Here is a 22,858-nt window from a genome sequence, read left to right as displayed (position 1 = left end):
CCAATATGATTTACATTATATAAGAAACAGAATATCCAGCCTACATTACATATCAATGTTCACGTCAGACTACAAGAGAGGAAACATAGGTAACTGCTAAGAACAAAACATTTTATTCTCTCAATCCATCCTTTAAGTCTTTGTTTTCAGACTCTTCTCAATTGACTTTACAAAAAAAGAAGTCAGAAATTCAAATATTTCATTCCTCTCAAAATACACTTTGGTAAGTTCTCTCTTTCATAAAGAAAAAAACTCACAATTTGCCACAACACTGGATGTTACATTTGTAATGTCAGCTAAGAAATAATATACAGAACAGTACCTTAATTGTCAGCCTCATAAGCCTATTTGTTTCACTCAGCACATGGCAATATGCTGCATGAAATAACTATGGTTACTAGGCATACTAAAGAACACTTAGCTGTTATCTGTCACAGATGAACCAAACTTGTGGGTAAATATTTTTACTTTAACTGCATCAATCATTTTAAATATTTCACAATTATTTTTCTTAAAGTTGGTTTTGAAGATGATGCATAATGGATATGCATAAAAAAATTTTTTCTTTTTTCAGCTAAATGTAAAAACAAATAGTTATTTTGCATGACAATGCATTTTTTTCTAAGTAATTTTTTTGTCTTCTCTGAAAGAAAAAATCAAAACATGTCATTAAATGTTTATTTTATTATAAAAAACAGTTAAAGAAACAGGTGAAAGTACCTTTATGATTCATAAAATATGATGCAAGTTTCATGAAAACTCGGGGCACAATTAATATGTAATTCATTTGAAGTGATATTCACAAAATACATTAAGTACAAGTGTTAATAAACTTTACAGATGTATATAAAATAGCAAAACAAGAAAATTTCAAAAATTCATTTGGCCATATTTAATCTAATCCAAGTCTTTGCTAAATCAATACATATAAACTGAAAAAAAAAGTATCCGCTACACAAATAAATAATTTTATTGCATAGCTCTGTTTTTATAATAAATGCTAAAAACATTTTAATATTTCTTTTATACAAGAATTGTCCTGATGGTTATAACAACAAATATTAAACTAAATGAGTATTCTTGGTGAGAATATAGAAATATAAAGCATGTTCTCAGGGAAGGTTTTTATGAACAAGTACCATCACTTAGATAGTACAATAAGTAAGTAAGCCAACTTCAAAGTGTTAATTTCAAGAACTAGTAAGTCTGTTTACTCTACTTCTAGATTATAACAATTTGTAGATTTTTATAGAATTATAAAAACACAGACTGTCATATTTAGATGAAAGTTCTAGTATCAGGAACAAATTTTTTCCTTTTGCAGGCAGTATTTTGAATATATTTAATCAGGAGTTATAAATTGTAACAAACACACACACACACACACACACATATATATATATATATATATATATATATAACAATTGTTATGGTGTGTACACCTTTAACACTCCATTGTAGAATGATTACAAATATATTTGCCATGAGACATTAGTATTAGGACTATTACATTTTTAAATGTTATGTTCTTAATCTAGACCCTTGGGGATTTTCAAAAATTAGAATATTGTCAACAGCAATAGATATGACAAATATAGTGTGGTTGGAATACTATTATTATACACTCTTCTAATTCTTTAAAACCCCCAAGGGACTATATTAAGAATGTAGTGTTCAAAAATGTAATAAGACATATATATATATAAATACAAATAAAAAGAGTAAATAAATGTTATTTTCCTCTTGAAATATCAAAAATGGTCATTGCTGAGTCTTACCTATGTTGCTGTTGAAATTTCCAGAGTTTTGTGTACACATCAAAAGTACGTCCAAAGTATGCTTGCCACTGCTTATGGCCATACTGAGGCAAGTCCCTAAAAAGATTGATTAAGATGTAAGTACAAAACAGCTTGCATAAACATAGTTAGAAATTACTGTTATTATATCCTTATGATGTATGATAATCTAAAAATACTAACTTGTGTCTTCCATTTCTCGAGATATATTTGTATTTATAGTATGATGAGTGAAAGGTTAGACCTGGAAAAATGGTTACTACGCTGTTGATATTTTGATCTCTGTAACATATCTAAACTCTTCAATAATCCTTTTTGGAGCAGAATATTAGATATGTTGAGTACCTAATTAACTCTCTGTATATGGGCTCGTCCATAATGACTGACCCAGTAGCCTTCATGTAACCAAGAAACTGTACATAACTCTGAATGTACAAAGTGTATCTTCATAGAACTTGGCAAACATTTAGTAAACATTATAAGTCTGTTGTGCACAAAAAAAAATAATAATAAAGTATTTTTTGTAAAGACTTGTCTGGGAATTTATGAAGCCTTAACTGAATCATTCTAAGTAAAAGGAGATTTACATACTAAGAATAAAAGTACTATTTTCATCTTACAGTTTTCTTATTTCATTTCCATAACCTCTACAACCTCCTAAATAAATAGCAAAAGTTTTTTCAGTACAACTTTACATTTTATCTGTCATTTTCCTTACCCTAATACTAACTATAGAAAAATCATCAACATACAGTAAAATGAAAAACTGAAAAACACAAAGTAAAATCAATGATACTTTTTTTTTCATTGACATAACTGCAATTTGTAACAAACAATTATAATTACTTATCCTAACAGCCCCAGCTATCTAACTTTTTCATATCTACACTTGCTTTTAATTTTATTACTTGGCAATGCATTTTATACTAAGTACATTACAGGCAATTAACCATAGCAGAAGAACTTAGTATAAACAACCAATTATGTTACAATCAAGTGAAACAGTTACCTTGAGCTGATCTCATGAAATTATATTTTTTGGATTTACTCTTTGTTATCTAATCTAACAAGTTTCTTTTTTTTTATCATTATAGTTACTTCTTCTAAAAAATATATAACAATAAATTTTGGACTTACATTAAAGTAATTTGTACTACAGAGTGAAGTTCCTTAGCACAGTTTTTCATACAATGTTTGTTCTCCATAATCATTAATGTTCCTTTCAAATATGCATTTTAAAACACAAAAAATATAACATGTACAAGAATAAAATGTCCCAAAAATCACTCTAATTTAACTGGCTTTCTAACTAAGCTATACATAGGTTACACAAATTCCATTAGTTGCTCAGAGCAGAGGAGCACTATCACTTACAATGAAACTAAGACTAAATATCTACTTACGGGTAGGATAATGAAATAAACATGTAAGGAATCTTGTAAAGAAGCTGCTGCTCTTTTTATTGGTTATAAATAATTTAATGACAAAGAATTATTGACATTTTTTAAAAGACTGAATGATATGGGAGGGATGTGTGATGTGGTTTTGACAATTTTTTATATATCTCAGTAAAGCAAGATCAGAGGTTCAAAGTTTTTATTCTGGCATGTCAATATCTATAGTATGCATTTCTAATTATCTAGACACTCATAAATCATATGTGGATAGATATAAAATCTAACATGGGCAATTCAAAGTGCAGACACATAACATGATGCAGAGAATGAAGATTAATAATATATTTAAATATTTCCTTTAGAAATTAAAACTTGAATATTATAAAATTTGAATTATAATCTATGTTTTGATGCCAAGCTCATTGACACCCTGATTATGATTATGCCATTTTTTTTAAATCTGAGGAACCACTTACAAAAAGAATTTAGACAGGTTATAAAAATGAGGACTTTTTTATTCTGGGACTAATATATATGCTCCAACAGAGAATGACTAAAAATAAAATTTACATCTGGGTATCTTACAACCTGCTGGTTTAAATGAAACGTTTTTCTTTCTTATCCAATTTTACTTTTTCTCTATTTTGGCATTTGCATTTTGAAATGCTTGGACAAAAAAAAAAGCTAGCACAACCACTGTGATGAAGAGTAAATGGTCTGAATCTAGACTACCAAAGTTTAGACCAATTATTACTCATATAATTCAAATTTGTATTCTTTACATTCTACCAGTCATAAACTTCATCAATTCATAAGAAAACTTTGCAAACCCTTATTAATTTTGAATACCAGAATAAAATCAACAATAATTCATCTGTGCTTCATAAAAAACACGTATCAAACTCAAGAGGCCATAATAATGAACCTGAGAGGCTTCAGTGTATCCAAAAAAGAATAAAAAGAAGTAGAATAAAATTAAATGAGCAAATAAATGGAAAGAGAAAAAGAAATAATTAGGTCAAAAAGAAATCAGGTTTAGTAATCTCACTGCTTGATCACTTTAAACGTTAAGCACAAAGTTACATAATGGCTATCTGTACTTTGCCTAACTTTAGCCTTAAAAGCCTTTTACTTCAAGTTTTTTTTAAGGGAAGGCTCATATATACAAGGGTCTCGAGTTCAAATTTGCTCACTCTACCTTTGTTATGGCAAAGCTACTAAGGCTATCTGTCACTGTCACTAATTTTGAACTGTTCACTAGGGGGAAGGCAACTGTGTGGCAGCACCCACCACCAACTTTTTTTTTGTATATACCTTGGTTTGAGGAATGTTGTACTTATTAATCATATATAACAAATTAATTGATTAGCAAAACCACTAACTGCCTAACTCCTTATACATATAAAAAAGCAAAACCAAATTCTTAAAAGTTAAAGTTCTCAAACAGCCCCTAACAGCACAATTCAAAATTATGATGTTTAGCAAAAACAAATCAAAATATCATTCCTCAAATTAAATCAATTCACTATTGCACTATAGTAACAAGTCTAAACCTTTTATACTTTCCTGACAAATGGTATAATTCTTAATTATCTTATTTTGTGTAGTTGTTACTGGTGCAATAGTGGACTGGTTTGTTTTGATAAACTATTTAGATTTGGATTTGTTTTTGGTAAAATTATAATTCTGAATTTTGCTGTGAAGGGTGTTTGATAATTTGTCTTGAATTTCACTTTCTAGAATTTGGTTTTTGCTTTTTATTTAATCATTGTTATATAGTGATAATATACTCTTGATACAAATAATTTCATTATTTATACATATTTAGATTATATAAATTATTAAAGTAGATTGTTTTGGTTCTTATTAATTCTAGATATCTTAAAATCATACTTGGGTTGAGGAAGTTCTAAAACTTAACTAAATATAGAATTGATGCTAACTAAATGATATATTATTCTGATTGTTTGAATTTCTTTGAAACTGTGCTTACTGGTTATACTATTAAGATTATTATAAAACTATGCTGTGATACTGCTATTGGTTGAGGATTTTTCAGAAAAAAATATATCATGTATGCACCGAAATACTATTTTATACACATTTAAAGAAATGAAGAAGAGTGTTTTACTGAAAAGTCAAAGTTTTAGTGACAATGAATATCCAGCATCACCTTTAAAACAGTGAAATGAATATTTTATACTAACATTTTGTTAATGACTCAATAAAACAGTCATATCTGCTTATGGAAAACCAAAAGCATGTTTGGAATTTTACATGATGTCAAAGTGACAAAAACAGTATAGTACTGTTTAGTTAGGTGAGACACATGCTGATACCATATGATAACATTTATTAAATTCTTGACACACAAATCCTATCACTGTGAGGGAGAACATTTAAAAGAAGCATCAGGTCAGACACTATGTCAGTTTTTTTTTTTTTTTGCTGCTATTATTACAGCAGCAGCAGCTAATTCACTTCAGAACTGGCATATTAAACCTACCAAATTTCATAATGATGAAAGTTATAATTTTCCTTTACTGAAAATATATTTCCAATAAGTACTAACTCTCTCACATCTATAGTTATTCTTATTCAGTGTTGCCTTCTATATCCAAAAATATTTTCACATGCTACAAGCATTGAGCTCCCATATACCCCACGATCAATGTGGTTCAACTGCATCTCACAGTTAAATCATCATGAGACAACCCTCCACCAATAGGAGTGCAACACACCCTCTTGATGCATACCACTCCCTCTATTTGATTCTACCAAACTATTAATTCAAGTTTTGGCAGAAAATGGAAGCACCAACTTTAAGTGGGGAGGAAGGGTGGAGGTAAGTACCTATCAGAAATACATTTTTAGTTAGGAAAATTTAACTTCCGATATGGTACCTTACCTCCATGCACAGATATAGTTAGAATCCCACATTGAATAGGTGGAGGGACCAGTGTGAAGGAAAGAAAGAAGCACCCTTCAAAAACATTCAAAGAGTACCTGAAATGTGAAGATCCTAGCAGCAGTAGAGGATCCTATGTGAGAGGCCACACTACACCTGTACCGGGTATACTCTACACTCAGTGTGGAAAGAGGTGTTGCAAACATTGGTGGAAAATGAGAGTAGCACATCCAAAAGGGAAAGAACAATGTTTGGATAAGGATCCGAACCACATATCGGAATCTCAATCCCTTGGAAGACAGTAATATGTGTGAGAGTAAAAGGATGTGCCCCAAGGTTTAGAGTAGTTAGTGCACGAGGGACCATACACGGCAAGTCAACTGCATCCCAAACCCAGCCACCGGGAACTAACAATCCATGTGGGAGTAGGATGAGAATCATACCATCAGGAAGTGAACTACAATCCCAAACCCAGCCACTGGGAACCAACATCCATGTGGGGGGTAGGAAAGAGTATCATACCAGTGGCAAGTCTACTATAATCCAAAACCCAGCCTACTGGTGGGGGGTAGGAAAGAGGATCATACCTTATTCACCTCAAGTTCAGCAGACCAGAGGGAGATATTATACTCCCCAATATATGAAAAGGGATGGTCGGAATAATAAAGATGTCCCTGTATTGTACAACATCCCACTCAAAACCAATCATACAAGAACCACTCCCAGCACTGTAACATCCTCAGTTTATGAAAAATCTTCGAAGTATAGCACAAGAGGAAGAACCGTAGTAACCTGCATGTTCATCCACTGTGACCCACGACACTGTAGCAGTGAACATTAATCCAATTAGGTGAGGGAACAGAGATACCTGTAATACATGTGTGAGGACATATGTTGATTGGTCCAGCTCTGAATCCAAAACTCAGCCACTGGGAAATAACATCCACGTAGGGGTAGGATGAGGAATCCCAATTGAAGGGGTGAACTGCAATTTTGACAGCTCACTCCAAAGTCACAATATCCCCTTGGAAAGAACAGTAGAGATGGAGCATAAGATTGGAAGTAGCTGCCCATCCCTGCCATTCCTTAGACTGAATAAATTGTACTGTCTCTGTTGTTGGCATTCCTCCAGACTTTCCACTGCACCCCCCCCCCTTTTGTTCCATTGGAGTACGGAAGTCATTACCAGTTCCAAGCCACTGGGGTGGTGGACCACGGGGACATCTTCCTAAATGTGATAGTAATATATGGTACAAACAATAATGTATCCATTTAGTTAAGAGTAGGGTGATGGTGTTCTTCCAGTGTAGATGACGATATCTCCCCCTTCTGCCATATCCATGAAGCCCATGGGTTAGTACAGTCCAGGAAGGGCATAATAATGAAGGAAATATATTGCAAGGAAAAACCTATGAGAGTTCCTGTGGAACACCCAGCTCAGCAGTGTGCATTACTGACCATGGAATAAAGTATTTTATGATAGAATCACGGCCGTATGGTGAGGATTGGTGATGCATTAAGTATACCTGGACTGGCAATACTCACCACAGAGTGGGATCCTGACATTAAAAAAGGGTTATGCTCCTTAAAGAAGGTATATAAAAAAGATAACTTACCCAGTCACAGTCATACTGAAGTTTGAAGGATGGCCACAAGTGGAAGAAGATATCCCAAAAAGGAAGAAACAGCCACCCGATAGTGGGAGATGAACGTACGAGAAGTTGTCCATATGCCCGCATGAAGAATGTTCTCCAAAGGACAAAGAAGGTGGGAATGGATGGGCAGTACGGAGTTGAAGTAGTTGAGGAAATCAGGGTTGTGCTGGCCAGTAAGGAGCAATCAGAAGAACCCAACACGGTGTGGCATGGACGATCCAAAATCCCCATGGGAAGAAGATGGATGGGAAGATAAACATAAAGGTATCGGTGAGTTCAATCCTGGATAAATGCATCAACAGCTAGGACTAGTGGATGAGAAACCGAAGACCAAAAAAAAGGTAACTTGACATTGAGAAAGAAAGCCCTGAATGTGACATGCCTAGGAGTTGTATCCCAAGCATGTGGGCCCAAAAAATAAATCCACAGTTTGACCATAAAAGGAACAAAAATGGGTACCCCCTTGATGGTCAATATAATTTACCACTGTATAGTTGTCAGAATGGATTATGACAATTCGATTCCCAACTAGAGGAAGAAAGTAATTCAAAACCCATCATATCACCAGAAGCTCCAAGGTGTCAATATGGTAAGGCCGGTATGTCATAGACCATAGTCTGGAAGCCTCCTGCTGATCAACCCATGCTCCACAATTCTGTAAGGAAGCATCGGTGAAAAGATGGAAATCCAGGTAAGGAGGAGAAAGCAGTACACCCAATGATGTGTGAGCCTTGTTCAACCACCAATGCTTCTTATCGATGAGGGAAGGGAAATGGGAGAATTCAAGGGATCCCAAGCAACATTCCATTGGTCATGCAGAGTCTACAGAAGAGATCACATATGTACCCAACCCAAGGGGATAAGTGCTTTCATGGAAGCGTGTCCTCACAAGGGATAGAACCTTGAGAGGAGTAAAAGAGGAAGCAGCAAGGGCGTGAAGAACTGAAAACCCCAGTGAATGTAGTTGAATATGTGAAGGAAGGGGCAACTGAGTGGACAAGAGAGTGGGTATGAGACAGGAAAGGCTTCTTCAGCTTGATAATCCAACACACTCAAGCAGCTTCTGACAGAAGGAGATGAGTGTGACATGAAGACTCCATTACGGAATGAACTAACACAAGCCAATCATCCATGTAGTGGTGTAAGTGCAACCCCAAAGCATGCATAAGTCAGCCAAAAGCCTTGACCAGTCAACAAAATAACATACGGAACCAAAGCAAGCCCAAAGGTCAAGGCATGAAATGGGTACATAACCTCGTGAAGGATAAACTGAAGATAGCATCTGCATCAATGAGAAATAGGAATGTGTAGTTAGGCATAAGAGATGTCAGCCTTGATCATCCACAATCCCAGAGAGCAAAACCCACCTTAGTGTGAGAAAGGACTCCAATGTAAAATGGGGAAGATCCAGAGACTTATTGAGGCAGGATAGAACAATCACAGGATGCCAGTTCCCAGTTTTCAAACAGCCTGGAGAAGGATGGCTAAAAGGCTCAATAACTCTTTGTGATAGAAGGGATTGTACCACTCTGACAGATGTTGACTGGTAATAGGATCCCAAGGTAATGGAAAGGATATGGGTATGGGATAAAATGGGGGTGGGAAGAAGATCTGGATTACAAGTCATTCTAACAAGACCTGAAGAACCTAATGAGTGGTAGCAAGTTCTTGTCATATGTGAACAAAATTGGTCAAAGGAGCCCCCACCAGAATGGAACCCACAGGATAGTCACTGGTACTGCTGGCAACAATGAAAACTGTTTCAATAAAAACAAGGAACTGTGGAATCCCTAGTGGAAAAAACAGGTAAAGGAAGGGAGGACGTAAGACATGGAACAGGAGTATAATTCCAAGATGTGCCTATACACAAAAGAAATACTCTGGGGCCTAAGAATTAATAACAAAAACTTTGGCTAATGTAATGTCACCATTCTGATGTTCTGTATCATCTATACTTTCATGGTTACCTGGTGGTTTCAAAGTCAATCAAAGTGACCAAGCCTATACAGATAGTTTATCATTACTTACAAATTTACTAATATCTTCCTCAGTAACAAATATAATATTTTTTTTATTTCAGCAAGACTTAGCAATATCAATGATATTCAATATGCTAACCAACCTAATTCCAAAAATGCATTGTAAAAGCTTAGAGAATTTATATAAATAAATACTCTTTTTAACTTCCCTAACAATATAATTATCAAATTTATTAGTATCATGTTTTTATATTCCACAAATTGATACCAAAACTCAAACAGTTATTCTCACTGTTGTCTAAACTTAGGCTACACATTTCCTAACAGTCATTTATCATTTCCACATCTATATAAAATAAAATAAAAAGAGTATCATATACTCATCAACTATTATCACTAAACTCAAAAGTTACTAACTGTACCTGATTAATAACTCCTTAGATCCAGTCAAACTGGAACCTTGTTAGTAGTGAATTCCTTAGAGGTCTTTGCTCTTTTCTATATATATTAATGATATTAATAGGGACATTTCTTTGTTCTTCAGTACATTTTATGATAATTATCATCAGGGCCCAGAGCTATGCTATTGAAAAGATCCCTGAACTTTTTCTTTAAAAAACATAAGATTGAAGGAACTGTCCTCCTCTGCCAATAAAGAAACAGATCAGTTTTGAAATCTCTTTCATGTATTATCAGCTTGAGAATCTTTTCTTCTCTTGTAACAATAAAAAAAAAGCTCTTCAGTTATGTTTCTTTTTCTTAAGGATCCAATTCTATCTCTGATTTCATTTTTTATCAGTTAAGATAAGCATAAAAAGTCTTCAAGTCAAATTTAATGTTTCAAATTAAAACTTTCATAGTTTCTCTCTTTGTCTTAACATTTTTTCACTTCCTTTTGTAGTTGTTAGTAAACCTATACATCCTCCTTTTTAATATTAAATTGAGATTATTATATGATCAACCCTCTGATATGGATAGGTCAAAGTATACATGTTAAGATTTTTGGAGTTATACACACAATTTTATTAAATTACTATATTATTAATGTAGTAATGTTTTGGTATCAAAACTTAGTCAATAAATCTAATTTTTACGTTTTAATTTCTTAATTTCAAAAGGACATATTTAAATAAATTCTTAATCTTTCTTTGTCTGTGTAATGTGACATTTGTTTGCTCAGACTTGCCCATTTTATATTTTTCATTACCACTCTATGATGTCCTGAGTTTATCATTGATTACTCATTATAGTATAAATATTATTATGACATAGCCTCATTTTTATAGCCTTCTGTCTTCATAGTTTACGTAGGTATAAACTAGATAGTAAGATCCACTTGCCACTCCCTCCTTTTACATCCTCTCTTTCATTAAATGCCAATGTTTCTGACATTTGCTATAACACCAATCTATAACCAATAAAAAACACAAAATTTTAACTTACCAAATGACATATAATGCTACCTTGTTCTCACTAGGGTAAAAGTTGCTATTACAAGTTTCAAATTGAGCAGCTAAGGGAATTATTTAAGGCACTTGTGTCATAGTTAGAAGCTAGTTAAATCATAATAGTTATAGCATATTGTTTGCTTTGTGAGTGTTCTTTTTTTGTATTCTTTAGATCATATTTAAAATATATAAAAATATTATGTTCTAGTTCTATTGTTACAAAAAAGTAGGCACAAATTTCATCAGTAAGCCAAAAGCAGAAAATAAACATTTTTTATGGATATTTTTTATATATTGTTATAAAAGTAACCAAAATGTAAAAATTATAAACTTACAAGGTTACATAAGCTTAGATTAAGCTAGATATCTAAAAATAATATTTTTTTATGAAATATGCTCACAACTAGTTCATTCAATACTGTAACCTGAACTATGGGTTTGCTGTATGAGTTACAGCTTGTTAGACCTTGTTCTAAGAGCAATAAAAATTAATAAAAACCAATGTAAACTGTTATGAGCCTTCAACTTGAAGTTCAAGTTCAACTGTTCAGGATATATAATTGTAATTTTCGGTTACAATCTGTAGTCATTCTAGAAAAACAAGGGGTAATTAATTTTTGTTTTTTAGTGGTGGTTACAAGGTTTATCAAATTGACAGAATCCATACAGTGATAGGGTAGAGAAAATAACAGATAACTTTTTACTGAGAAAAACTATATGCTGAAACTCACCTTAAACCATTAAAAAGTTGCTTGGACTTCTCCAACAGATGACAAAATTCATTTATTGTTTTTCTATCTTGTTCCTCTGCTTCACTCATTACACCCATTCTTCGAGATGCATGCTGAGAAAGACCATCCAAACTCGGAGTTGGCGTCGGCCTGAGATCTCTGCTTTTTGCTATTACAGAGTCTGTGTAATGAAATTGCCCAGTCTGGTCAATCCCAATTTTCTGCATCAGTTTTATGTCGTTGACAGGATTTGTTAATAAAAATTTTATGCTTCTTGTAATTAATCAATCTTAATAGGTCTGTGTATAGACCTAAAGAGTTAATCAGTAAGATTTCAAATAATTTCAGATCCTCAGGCTTGAAGCAAAACTTAAGTTGGAGTTATGTGGTAATGACATGAATAGTGGTTTGGTAATATCTTACAATTTATAAACAAAAATTAAATCACTTCTTCAGCAGGACATTTTACAAATTAATGTTCTTTTAATAGCTTAACTTCCGGTTCGTTGTAACTTGTAGATCTGTGCAGATTACAACCTATTAAGATGCAGACCTATGTAAAATCATAAACCGTTCTGTAATTGTAGGATTACTGAATTACGACTTATACTGTAAACTGTGCTAAGGTTTACAGTTTCTACCACCACCAAAGTTTAACTTTTTTTAAGGCTTAGCCTAACTAACTAACTTCATCATTCATGAGCATAGTTTCGCCGATTGGAAAACATTTGAAATATGAAAACTAGACTCTTAACTCCGAAAAAGTGATATTTTATACATTAAAGTAATACTGAATTACGCAAATGTTGCGACTAAACAATAAAAACCTATTTCAATTAAAAATATCTCATAAAATTTCACAAAAGTACACACCTAATACTAACTCCTAAACATGTCTTTTTTTACTCGTTACGTTAGAGGCCGCTTTCTACAAATTCGACTTTCTAGCATTCCTGTGAATAAGGGTTTATGGCAGAAGTGGTAACGCAAAAAATAAAAATAAGTATTTCTAAAATGTTATTTTTATAATATTTTTATAGAATGAAACGTTGAAGAATTAAAATACAAAAAAAAAGAATTTTGATAATATAAATGCCAAACATTCTCAACTCAAACAAATGCACTACACAATAGGCTATCTGCATTCTATCCACCTGGATTTTAGCGTTGTAAGTCTATAAACTTACTGCTGACCTAACCGAAAAACTTAAGTAAGTGACCTAGTTGTATTATGTTTAGTGTTTCACGCTACAATTAGTAAGCCAGAAGTTAAAGTATTAATGTTTAGGATTTAATGGGCTAGAAGTTATATTACTAGAATGTAGATAAAAAAACAGGATTTATTTGTTTGTAATTAAGCATAAAGCTACACAATGGACTATCTGTGCTCTGCCCACCACGGGTATCGAAACCCGGATTCTAGCGTTGTAAGTCCGCAGACATACTGCTGTGCCACTGGGGGGCAAAAACAGGATTAACGTTCAACCTCTTCAAATGTAATTTACTATGAATATTTGAGAAAACAAAAGGATAGCGGAAGTGAGTTAAAGTTTACAGAATTGTCTAAAAGACAGAACAGCGTTTTTCCAATATTTTGGTATTTAACTAACATCACAAATGAATATAAAAAAAAAGACTTATTGTTTAAATATGGATATGGATAATAAATTTCTTATTCTTAGAAATATACAAAATGCGATATATTTATAGACATACCTGCGCTAGCCGTCCCTAATTTAGCAGTGGTAGACTAGAGAAAAGACAGCTAGTCATCACCACCCACCGCCAACTCTTGGGCTACTCTTTTACAAACAAATAGTGACCGTCACATTATGACGTCCCCACGGCTGAAAGGGCGAGTATGTTTGGTGAGACGGGGATTCGAACTCGCGACCCTCAGATTGCGAATCAAATGCCCTAACCACCTAATCATGTCATCATAATGATTGTCCATTTATTCTACTATATTATTATTTAATATTGTTCCATCAGCTTACAGTAAACATGGCTGTGAGTATTGTAATAAAACCTGCGTGGTATTACTAAACGCATCATTGCGCGTTTTGTAATGTAGTTTTAAGTTTATTTGACTACCTAGCAAATAACATCGATTGTATAAATGTTCACACCCTATTGTTTTAATGTAGTCTGTGGTTTATATGGAGCCTCATTATATACTACATGCATAGGTATATAGCTGCGTACAGGCCGTTGATGTAATTTAATGTTTATATGACACATCTACCATAGTGATTATTAACTTATTGTTGTAATTGTATTGATGTCGCTTATCATTTATTTATATACAGTGTTCCTGCCCTTTCAGACACGACGCTGCATGATCGATTTCGGCCATGTTATACAAATGTATAAAAGGTTATACAAATATCTAGGCTGTTTTCCATAACAGAAATATTTAAGTCGTAGTTTAAAAGATAGCAACAAGCTCAGTTTCAAGCATCGAATCGGCAGTTACGGTGAAGGCTAATGGTAAGTGTCGAATTATAGCTAACACTGCGTGATTGCGAATTTTGTAGATGCTGCAGATTGAGTAGCTATCCTTGAAGCTGACAATAAGGAGTGGCAGTATCGTGCAAGTAGAAGATGACGATTCTAGACGAAAGTGAAGCATAAATTTTGTAGCTATATAGTTTATTTAGAAAATATTTAGTTTCAGATAAAGTATGCAGCAGTGATGGCCCACGAGAGTTTAGAGTCGTCACAGTGGAAGAGAATAGTAGAAGTTTCACGACCCAAACTCCATCAGAAATGGAGGGGGAGGGGTGGTATATTAATATAATCAATTCATAATTGTTAATTAGCATGTTTTCGACCTTGTAGAGTGTGCAGAAAGTCACTTTAAGAGGAAATACGGACAGCTGCTATTATATTATGACACATTGCCTTATATTTGCATTGAGTATATATGCATGAATCTATAAGACTTGTCTAGAATCAAAATAGGGTTTTTAGCTTGAGGAAATAATGTCAACACTAGGTTTCAAACCTTAAGCTTGTTTGTTTACTTTTTTTACGATTGAATTTTCACTTTAAGCTACATATTTTGTTTCTGTAATTTTTTGAAGATCTTTATCACTCTTTTTTAAATTAAAAACTTTAATAATCTTGTACTAACAGTATTTCAACCACAGTGTTTTCGTCATATCAATTGCAGAGGACGCATTTCGTTCAATCCAGAGCTCTTCAGTCCGGCTGAGATACAGCGAACAGAGTAGTGGTCAGAACACTGTTTGGAATAAGATATTTCTTACAACAGCAGTGTTTAGTGTGTGAACGCCTTTTACAAGCTGGCGAGGCATGGATATAATTAATTATACTTAACATTACTCGTCATAAGACATTATGCTAGGCCTATTATATATATTTTTATAATCATTTATATTTTTCACAGGACAATAGCATTAGGCTTATTGGTTTTGTATTCTGTATTCAATCTCTTAGAATTTTTCCGAAAAGAATAGTATATATATTAGTATTTCAATCATATTACGGGTTTACATTCTTATTCACAAGTATATACACGTTTAAGATGGATTAATAAAGAAAACTTTGATAGTCAAAACAGATGTATTATTACATGAGGACTAAAAGTATTCCTTTTTTGTTTTATTTATCCTCGGAAATGAACTGTGGTTTAAAGCCTGCTTCTATTTTTATGACAATACCGTATTCTCAGGTTAAACAAATTTATGCAGAGTAATAAGTTGATCCGCCTTTATTACGGGGAGATAGGCAGAATTATTTGTTTTGTTACATTGGCCATTATAAGACCCCTACGGATGAAAGACGAGCAAGTTCGTTGATGGGCTTCGATCCCCAGATTATAAGTCGGGTGCCCTAACCACCAGGCCAGTCCATGTCCGGATTGGCAGGATAAATTATGAAATGGTCCGAGTTTCACTAAACTGATTGAGTTTTAAGCTATGTGACTGGACAAATGTGTAAAATTAAATGAATATTCATCATTTACCATTAGACACAAAGTACAGTGTGTATATTTTGCATAAAACACAGTGTTCACCTACTGGAACAGTGAATTGATCAACAGAATTCCTTCCAGTCAACCGACTTGCTTTAAAACCTGGTAGAACTGTGCGAATCCAATGTTCCTTACTTAAAAGGAAACATCGAATTTACCCATAGCGATTCGCGCTATCCATCAAACTGGCAATTCACATTTAACATATAGAAGAAACCGTAACCTCTAGATGTAATTTGTTCTGCCTCTAAAGGACAGTGCTTTCATTGACCTTCTTGTACAAAGTGCAGCGTTAAAGTAATATATTCGCGAATAATATATCTGAAAAACAACAAAGTAACAAATGTAACTAGAATGAAATCTACTGAACGGTTTTCTAGACCACGTTTTATACGATAACTGCATAGACTCGGATGAAACGATTTTTTTTAAAGTATCCACATTAAAGTAAGAACGTAGAAAATACATATTACAACATATATAATTGAATAGATGATCTTAATGAATACAATTTGCTATTTGAAACTGAGAAGAGCTGATAGAAATTGACAAGCCCATCCTATAAAAAATAGAACATTGTTTAAAACCTAATTTAATGTTTTACATAATTAACATATTGAAGTTGTTTGTCACTGTTGGTGACTATTTTTTGGATTTGCGAAGTATTTCATTTGTGACCATGATCTGTGGCGAGTTGAGGAGTTTCTGTGATCCTTTCTCTAAACTAAAGTTTCAGTTCTTACAGAAAGTAATTTCTTTCTTCACGTATACGTTTTGACAGTTTTTTTTATTAAGTCGATTATAAAAATAGCTAGATTTTAAAAGTGAAGAATGACTTAATATACGAGTAATAGAGGAACTAATCGTAAAAAAAGTCCACAAAGTTTAAGCGGAAGTAGATCTTTCCTGGAGATGGAGCTGATCTATGGTCAAAGATACAGCAAGCTCTTTTACAAATATTTCTGTTATAAAATGAGGAACAAATTCTAAAGACGAAAAGATATGAGCATGTGCGTCTGTTGGTACCCAGTCACACCTGCCTTTAACCCGCCCCCAGTGACACAGCGGTATGTCTGCGGACTCACAACGCTAGAATCCGGTTTTCGATACCCGTGGTGGTAAGAGCACAGATAACCCATTGTGTAGCTTTGTGCTTAATTACAAACAAGCCTTCAACCCACAAGTTTGTGAATGAAAAACTAGTATCATAGCTGTACCCAACTATAACTTAGAATTCATTTGTTCTGTACATCTCAAAATTTGGTACTTGTTCATTGTTACAGTTCATTCAAACCAGCAACCCCATTACAATATAGACAAGTTCTATATTCAGATGTGTGATTGATGTAAGTATTCCCTTAATGTTATGATAAATCCGGATGAAACTGATTTAACTTTAGAGATCCACTGGATAGGTGAGAAGATAACTGGGGATGAGATCAAGATACCAATTACGGAGTAATATTACACTTCTTGCTGTAATGTAAAATGAAATAAAGACTGGACACGAAGTGAAATACAAATGAACACTCTTTTATAAACACGAACACAGGAGACAATCGCCTTACTGGATCACAGGACTAACTGCTCTTCAAATGATGTTCCAGATCAGACTGGCCAAATGGAACGTTTTGTTTAATATGAGAGTTTCTGTCTAACTTTAGTAAAGAATCAGAGAAACTCCTTTTGCAGGATTTACGATCCTGCTACTTTATTTGACTGTCGTACGAGAACAACCAGTGACACGGTAATACATCGTTTATGGCTCAAACAGAGAGTATTTGTTTTGTCAGAAATTATTTATCGTTAGTTCTACTTGGTTTGAGATGTAAACCGATCTGGTGAATAACATCTTTTGAGGAAACAACTGTTGTTTGATTCACCAATCTAGTAGGAAGGTGATTTTTCAACATCGAAGCAACTATGCATATTGTGTTTTACCTATCTTCGCGCAATAAATAAAGATTGTATTTCACGTCACATCACAAGTCCAGTCTATTTATTTCCTACTTTAAAACTCAATCGTTTAGCTAAATTCAGATTTACTCCACAATTTTCCTGATCGATCTTTTAGTTATAAAGTGAACCTATCTGATACAGGTACGGAAATCAGTTTCAGTTTGTGTGTTTTGTATTAATTAGTCAATCTTATGTACATTAGTGTAATATATTATAAAGATGTATTCGTTTGATATGAAACTGTTTCTAAAGTCTTTTGTTTTCAATCACATCTTGTGACAAAATCCTTCAAATTACTTGTTTTGTAGGAAGCTCACCCGTGAGATAAATATCCCCATATATCAAAATACCATATAAGGAGCAATCTTTTAACTACTAATGATGAATCAAAAACATACCAGGAGCAGGAAAATTAGCTCAGGATTCCATTTAGTTTATCTTCTCTCTCTCAGTGGGATATCACAACCAATTTCAGTCTAGAGCAGTGGTCGGCAACCATTTTTGATCGCGGGTCAATTATATTTTTTTTGAAAAATTTAGCATTGTGTTGGGTCAGTGATAATCATATAATTATTAATACCGGTAGGTTTCAGGGAAAAATATCAAACTGGTCGAACTATTAATTTTTTTGTATGTAAATAAACATACACATTTAAAATACATTTTAAGATCAAGAGTCACGGCTACGGAGAAGGAAAGATGGGAAATTTAATATCGTTGTTCTTCTCACAGAAACTTGAACTGAACAATGATTGTGCCTTACGGGCTGCAATGGTGAAGCCAACTTTTGGCGGGTCAGCCAAATTATTGCCGCGGGTCACCCGCGGGTCATAGGTTGCCGACCACTGGTATAGACTGTATATTAGAGAAGATAAATTCGCCATCAAATTTACCGACAACCAGAGTCTTAACTTCGCTTGGACAACTTTGGTAAAAGGTTCGCCATGTCCATCGCCCTCAGATCCACCTAATTTGGATTATTAGTATAATTGCTCTTCGAGTCTATCAAACTTAACATGACATATTTCTCACTTCAAACAATCACTAATCTACCAACTGCCAGCTTTACAAATTATTTTTTTCTTAAATCGAAAGGTAATCAGCTCGCTTTTGCAGACTTTGATGACTCTTTATTGTTATACAGCAGTATTTCCCAACCATTTTCGCCGCAATTGTAAGGCAATAATAGCAATTTCTTATCGTTTAATTTTAACAAATATAACTTTGAAACTATCAAAACTTTTCTATCCGCCCCTCAAAGTTTACTGACCTCCGAATTTTAAAAACTCCCACAAGGGAGCGATATCGCCCAGGTTGAGAAACATTGGTATATAGTATAAAAACCATTATGTATATCAACTGATTTTGGCAAGTATGGTATATATATATATATATATATAAATATGAATAATCATACATGTTTTCACAAGAAAAAATTACCGCTATTCAGATCCCAGATACCTTAAAGTTGATGAGCTTAGTAAGAAACAATAATTCAATATAATACGTAGGTGTTGGAAGATATTCGATCCATGTTGTTATGGTAACCTATCTACTGCGTGTGCGAGAGTCAACCATTTACGGAACTGGGGGAGGGGATATCAGATTCTTTCTAATATTCATTAAAATAAAAAAAGTGAAAACACTCGTACACCCACGTTTGCCAAATACTTAATCCTTATCACAGAAACACCAATTTCCCGATACACTACTATCACATACACAAGAAACTCACCCTAACAGGTAAAGATAAAATCAACAACAACAACTATGCTCTCTTATTTGTAACGAAAACTGAGGGAGACCATTTTTATGGCTCATTTTAGCAAACTATATTCAAATACATAGTAGAAATTTTCAGGAGGCTGTCTTTCAAAATTTACAAATAAGATATGTTGTACTTTATGTGTGTGTGTCTATATAAGCTAAACAGATAAGTCAGAGGCCCCTAGGCCCGAATGGTCAGGTGGTTAGGGCACCTGACTCACATGCTTGCCCTTTCAGCCGTGGGGGCGTTATAATGTGACGGTCAATCCCACTATTCGTTGGTAAAAGAGTAGCTGAAGTGTTGGCGGTAGGTGGTGATGACTAGGTGTCTTTCCTCTTGTCTTTCACTACCAAATTAGGGACGGCTAGCGCAGATAGCCCTCAGGTAGCTTTGCGCGAAATTCAAGCCAAACCAGAGACCCCTAAAGTTTAGTCAGAGCTGTCTTTAATTTATATCTCCTGATCTGAGGAGAAACAACCTTTCAACAGACTAATACTGACCAGCTAGCAGGATTGGATGGCATAGCTATAACACTGCACAGCTGAAAACATATAGAAAGTTTAGCGGCACATCGAGGATTGAACCTTGGGCTTCCCGATCTTCAGCTTCGCACGTTGACTACTAGGCCATGCATGGCTCTACTGAACTATTACCTACATCTTGAAAGTAATGCTCTAAATATTTATATAAAATGTACTATATTTTCCTAAACTGTACGAATCGTTCAATTTGTTATAAGTAGGTAAAACGTTTTATTTTGGTTTCAAAGTGTACCGTTAATGAAGGTATAAGGTGTTAATATTGAAGGTATAAAGATTGTTAAAATACACATATCTTCTACCTTAGACCAAGGTTATATATTACAATGCTTATTCTGTAGACGTTTGTATTTGTTTAGCTTGGTTTCGGTGGCGGTCTATGGAGTGAGGTTATGTTCATTTCAAGTTATGGCATAGATACCTTCAACGGTTAGTATGAATTGAAATTTGTCTTTCTTGAATATATTTACTTGGAATGATCGTTGACAGAGGTAATATATGGATTGTGAGATACCTCACCAGGACTTCTGTTTGTTATAAAAGTAAGGTATCTACATGACTGTTTGTTACTCAATGATGGTATTTTTCGTGATCCTGTCCTTGTCCTATGCGAATGCGTTTGAAATTATCTCCACTCCATTAGCCAGTTGCAATAATATAACTAATCAGAAGTTGGCCAGTTACGTTAAAGACTAGTAATTGTGAATAAAGTTACAGTTTTATTTGTTCACTCTGTCATTTATTTTAATTTGTTGCCAGTATTTATTGTAATATTCTGCATAACATTTTCGGAACCTGGATATTAAAGTATCTGAATACCAAAACACCAAATAAACATTTGTTTCCGCCAACTTGGCATTGTGGAGATATATTTTATTCAAAAATAAAACGAGAATACCTTATTATTGCTTATGTTTATCATGAAACAGCGGGTTTGTATAGGGTCGATAATCTTTGCTTTAGAGTTGTTTATACATGTATACTGACCATACAGACAAATCAGCTTGGTATCACGCACTCGCATAACGTCTAAATACATTATACAAGATCGTCTTAAAAACGTAGTTAATAAAATTTAAAGCAGAACTATGAGTATCTTTAAAGACAAAAAGTCAATACTGAAGATCAGTTAAGCATTCAATAGCAATTGTTAGTATTATGATAGTTTTTGAGTAGCAGTTTATTCTCGTTGAACGACATTTAGTAACACAAATATGTGTTTAGTCGGACAGAATGCCGCGGCAATAATCATCCCTACGGAAAAGCAGAAGTACCGCGTCTGCGTAAAACCGATCTTCTAATACGATTCTACAATAAGACAAAACACGTCTATACTGCAAGTCGACAGACACGAGCCCTGAAGATAACAGAACGTGCTGGTAGTACTACTTAACCTTTAATTCTCAATCTAGATTATGTAAACGTTTTTCTATTAACATCTAAAAAGGAGTCAATTAACAACTTCCACACTACCAAAGTTTCGTACATGAAACTTCCGCTCATGTTTTCGTTTTCTTCGCAATCATTAATTGATTCTCCTTACAAAGGAAAATGGCGGAAATTGTGTAGGAAAACATAAATTCATAGTCTATGACATTTCTGTTTTGTTTCAGAGCTATCTGCATATAGCTGTCCTTCATTACACAGCTAGTCAACGACAGTTCACTATCAACTCTTGGTTTTCTCTTGTCTGTGGACAAGTGGAATTTAACTGTGACTTATTACAGCGTACCCACGGCTCCAAAGGGCATGGTGCTTTTGCGCGGAAACAGAACGAGAACCATGAACCTTCGAACTCGCAATTCAGACACAGTAATTTACACTAGGCCATATTCGGCTCATCTGTGACAAAACATACGATAAATGTTCCAAGGAAAAAAACAACGGCATTGAACTACTGTTTTGTTTTGTATGCAGCTTAATATTTCGGCGTGGGCTGCCCTGTGGGGGCTTACTTACATATTACTGATCATAAATCACACCAAGAGATGGAACAAATATTTTTCATAAGCGAAACGCTACCGAAAATATAACTTGTTAAACCGACATCGGGTAGCCTTCGTGTAAAGCGATATAAAGAAGAAAACCTATCACAACAAACTTAACACTTCAGCCAACATAAGTTAAGAACCGGAACTATCAAACCGGCCATTTAATACGCAAAACAGTGAGTAAAATATGATAAAAGTTCTATAGGCAAACTGGACCGATTGATCTCTTCACTATTCAAGTCAACCTAACCACCGACTCTTTCCATCAAATAACAAAATACAGTTAGGCTATTATTTAGAGGAAATTATCTGGATTAAACCAGTAGGGAAACGATACAAATAATCCTAAACTTAATTAAGACCATTATACTGGATATATAGTACGAAGAAATCAGCGTTTCGACATAATTTCCTTTCGGTACTCATTGTCTTAAAGAAATAAACAAATCTCAATTGATTTCTCTTTTTTCTCCAGAACATGACTAACAATGTTTCTTTTATACAATGAAAGTATCGAGTCTCTTTTCGCCAACAATATTCGATAGGTTCTACGTTTGTTTAATGTTGATATATATAGTCCTTTAGTCACCACTAATAACACAAAATAGGCCCGGCATGGTTAGGGCACTCGACTCGCAATTTGAGGGTCGCGGGTTCGAATCCCCGTCACACCAAACATGCTCGCCC

General features: G+C 34.1%; 1 protein-coding gene across 1 annotated transcript in view; it reads right to left on the bottom strand.

Annotated features, from left to right (window-relative positions):
* The window catches only part of LOC106459833 (protein SCAI-like), a 50,519-nt gene extending 37,694 nt beyond the window's left edge, over positions 1 to 12,825 (bottom strand). Inside the window, exons 1-2 of the mRNA XM_013919501.2 lie at positions 11,915 to 12,825; positions 1,779 to 1,874 (exon numbers count right to left, since the gene is read on the bottom strand). Of these exons, the coding sequence (XP_013774955.1) occupies positions 1,779 to 1,874; positions 11,915 to 12,141 (323 nt within the window). The 5' untranslated portion in view covers positions 12,142 to 12,825. The remainder of the gene's footprint in view (positions 1 to 1,778; positions 1,875 to 11,914) is intronic.
* Positions 12,826 to 22,858: the final 10,033 nt, after the last annotated feature.

The sequence above is a fragment of the Limulus polyphemus genome, unplaced genomic scaffold, assembly GCF_000517525.1.
Source record: "Limulus polyphemus unplaced genomic scaffold, Limulus_polyphemus-2.1.2 Scaffold30, whole genome shotgun sequence".
Classification (NCBI taxonomy): Eukaryota; Metazoa; Arthropoda; class Merostomata; order Xiphosura; family Limulidae; genus Limulus; species Limulus polyphemus.
This window is presented reverse-complemented; position numbering and strand designations above follow the sequence as displayed.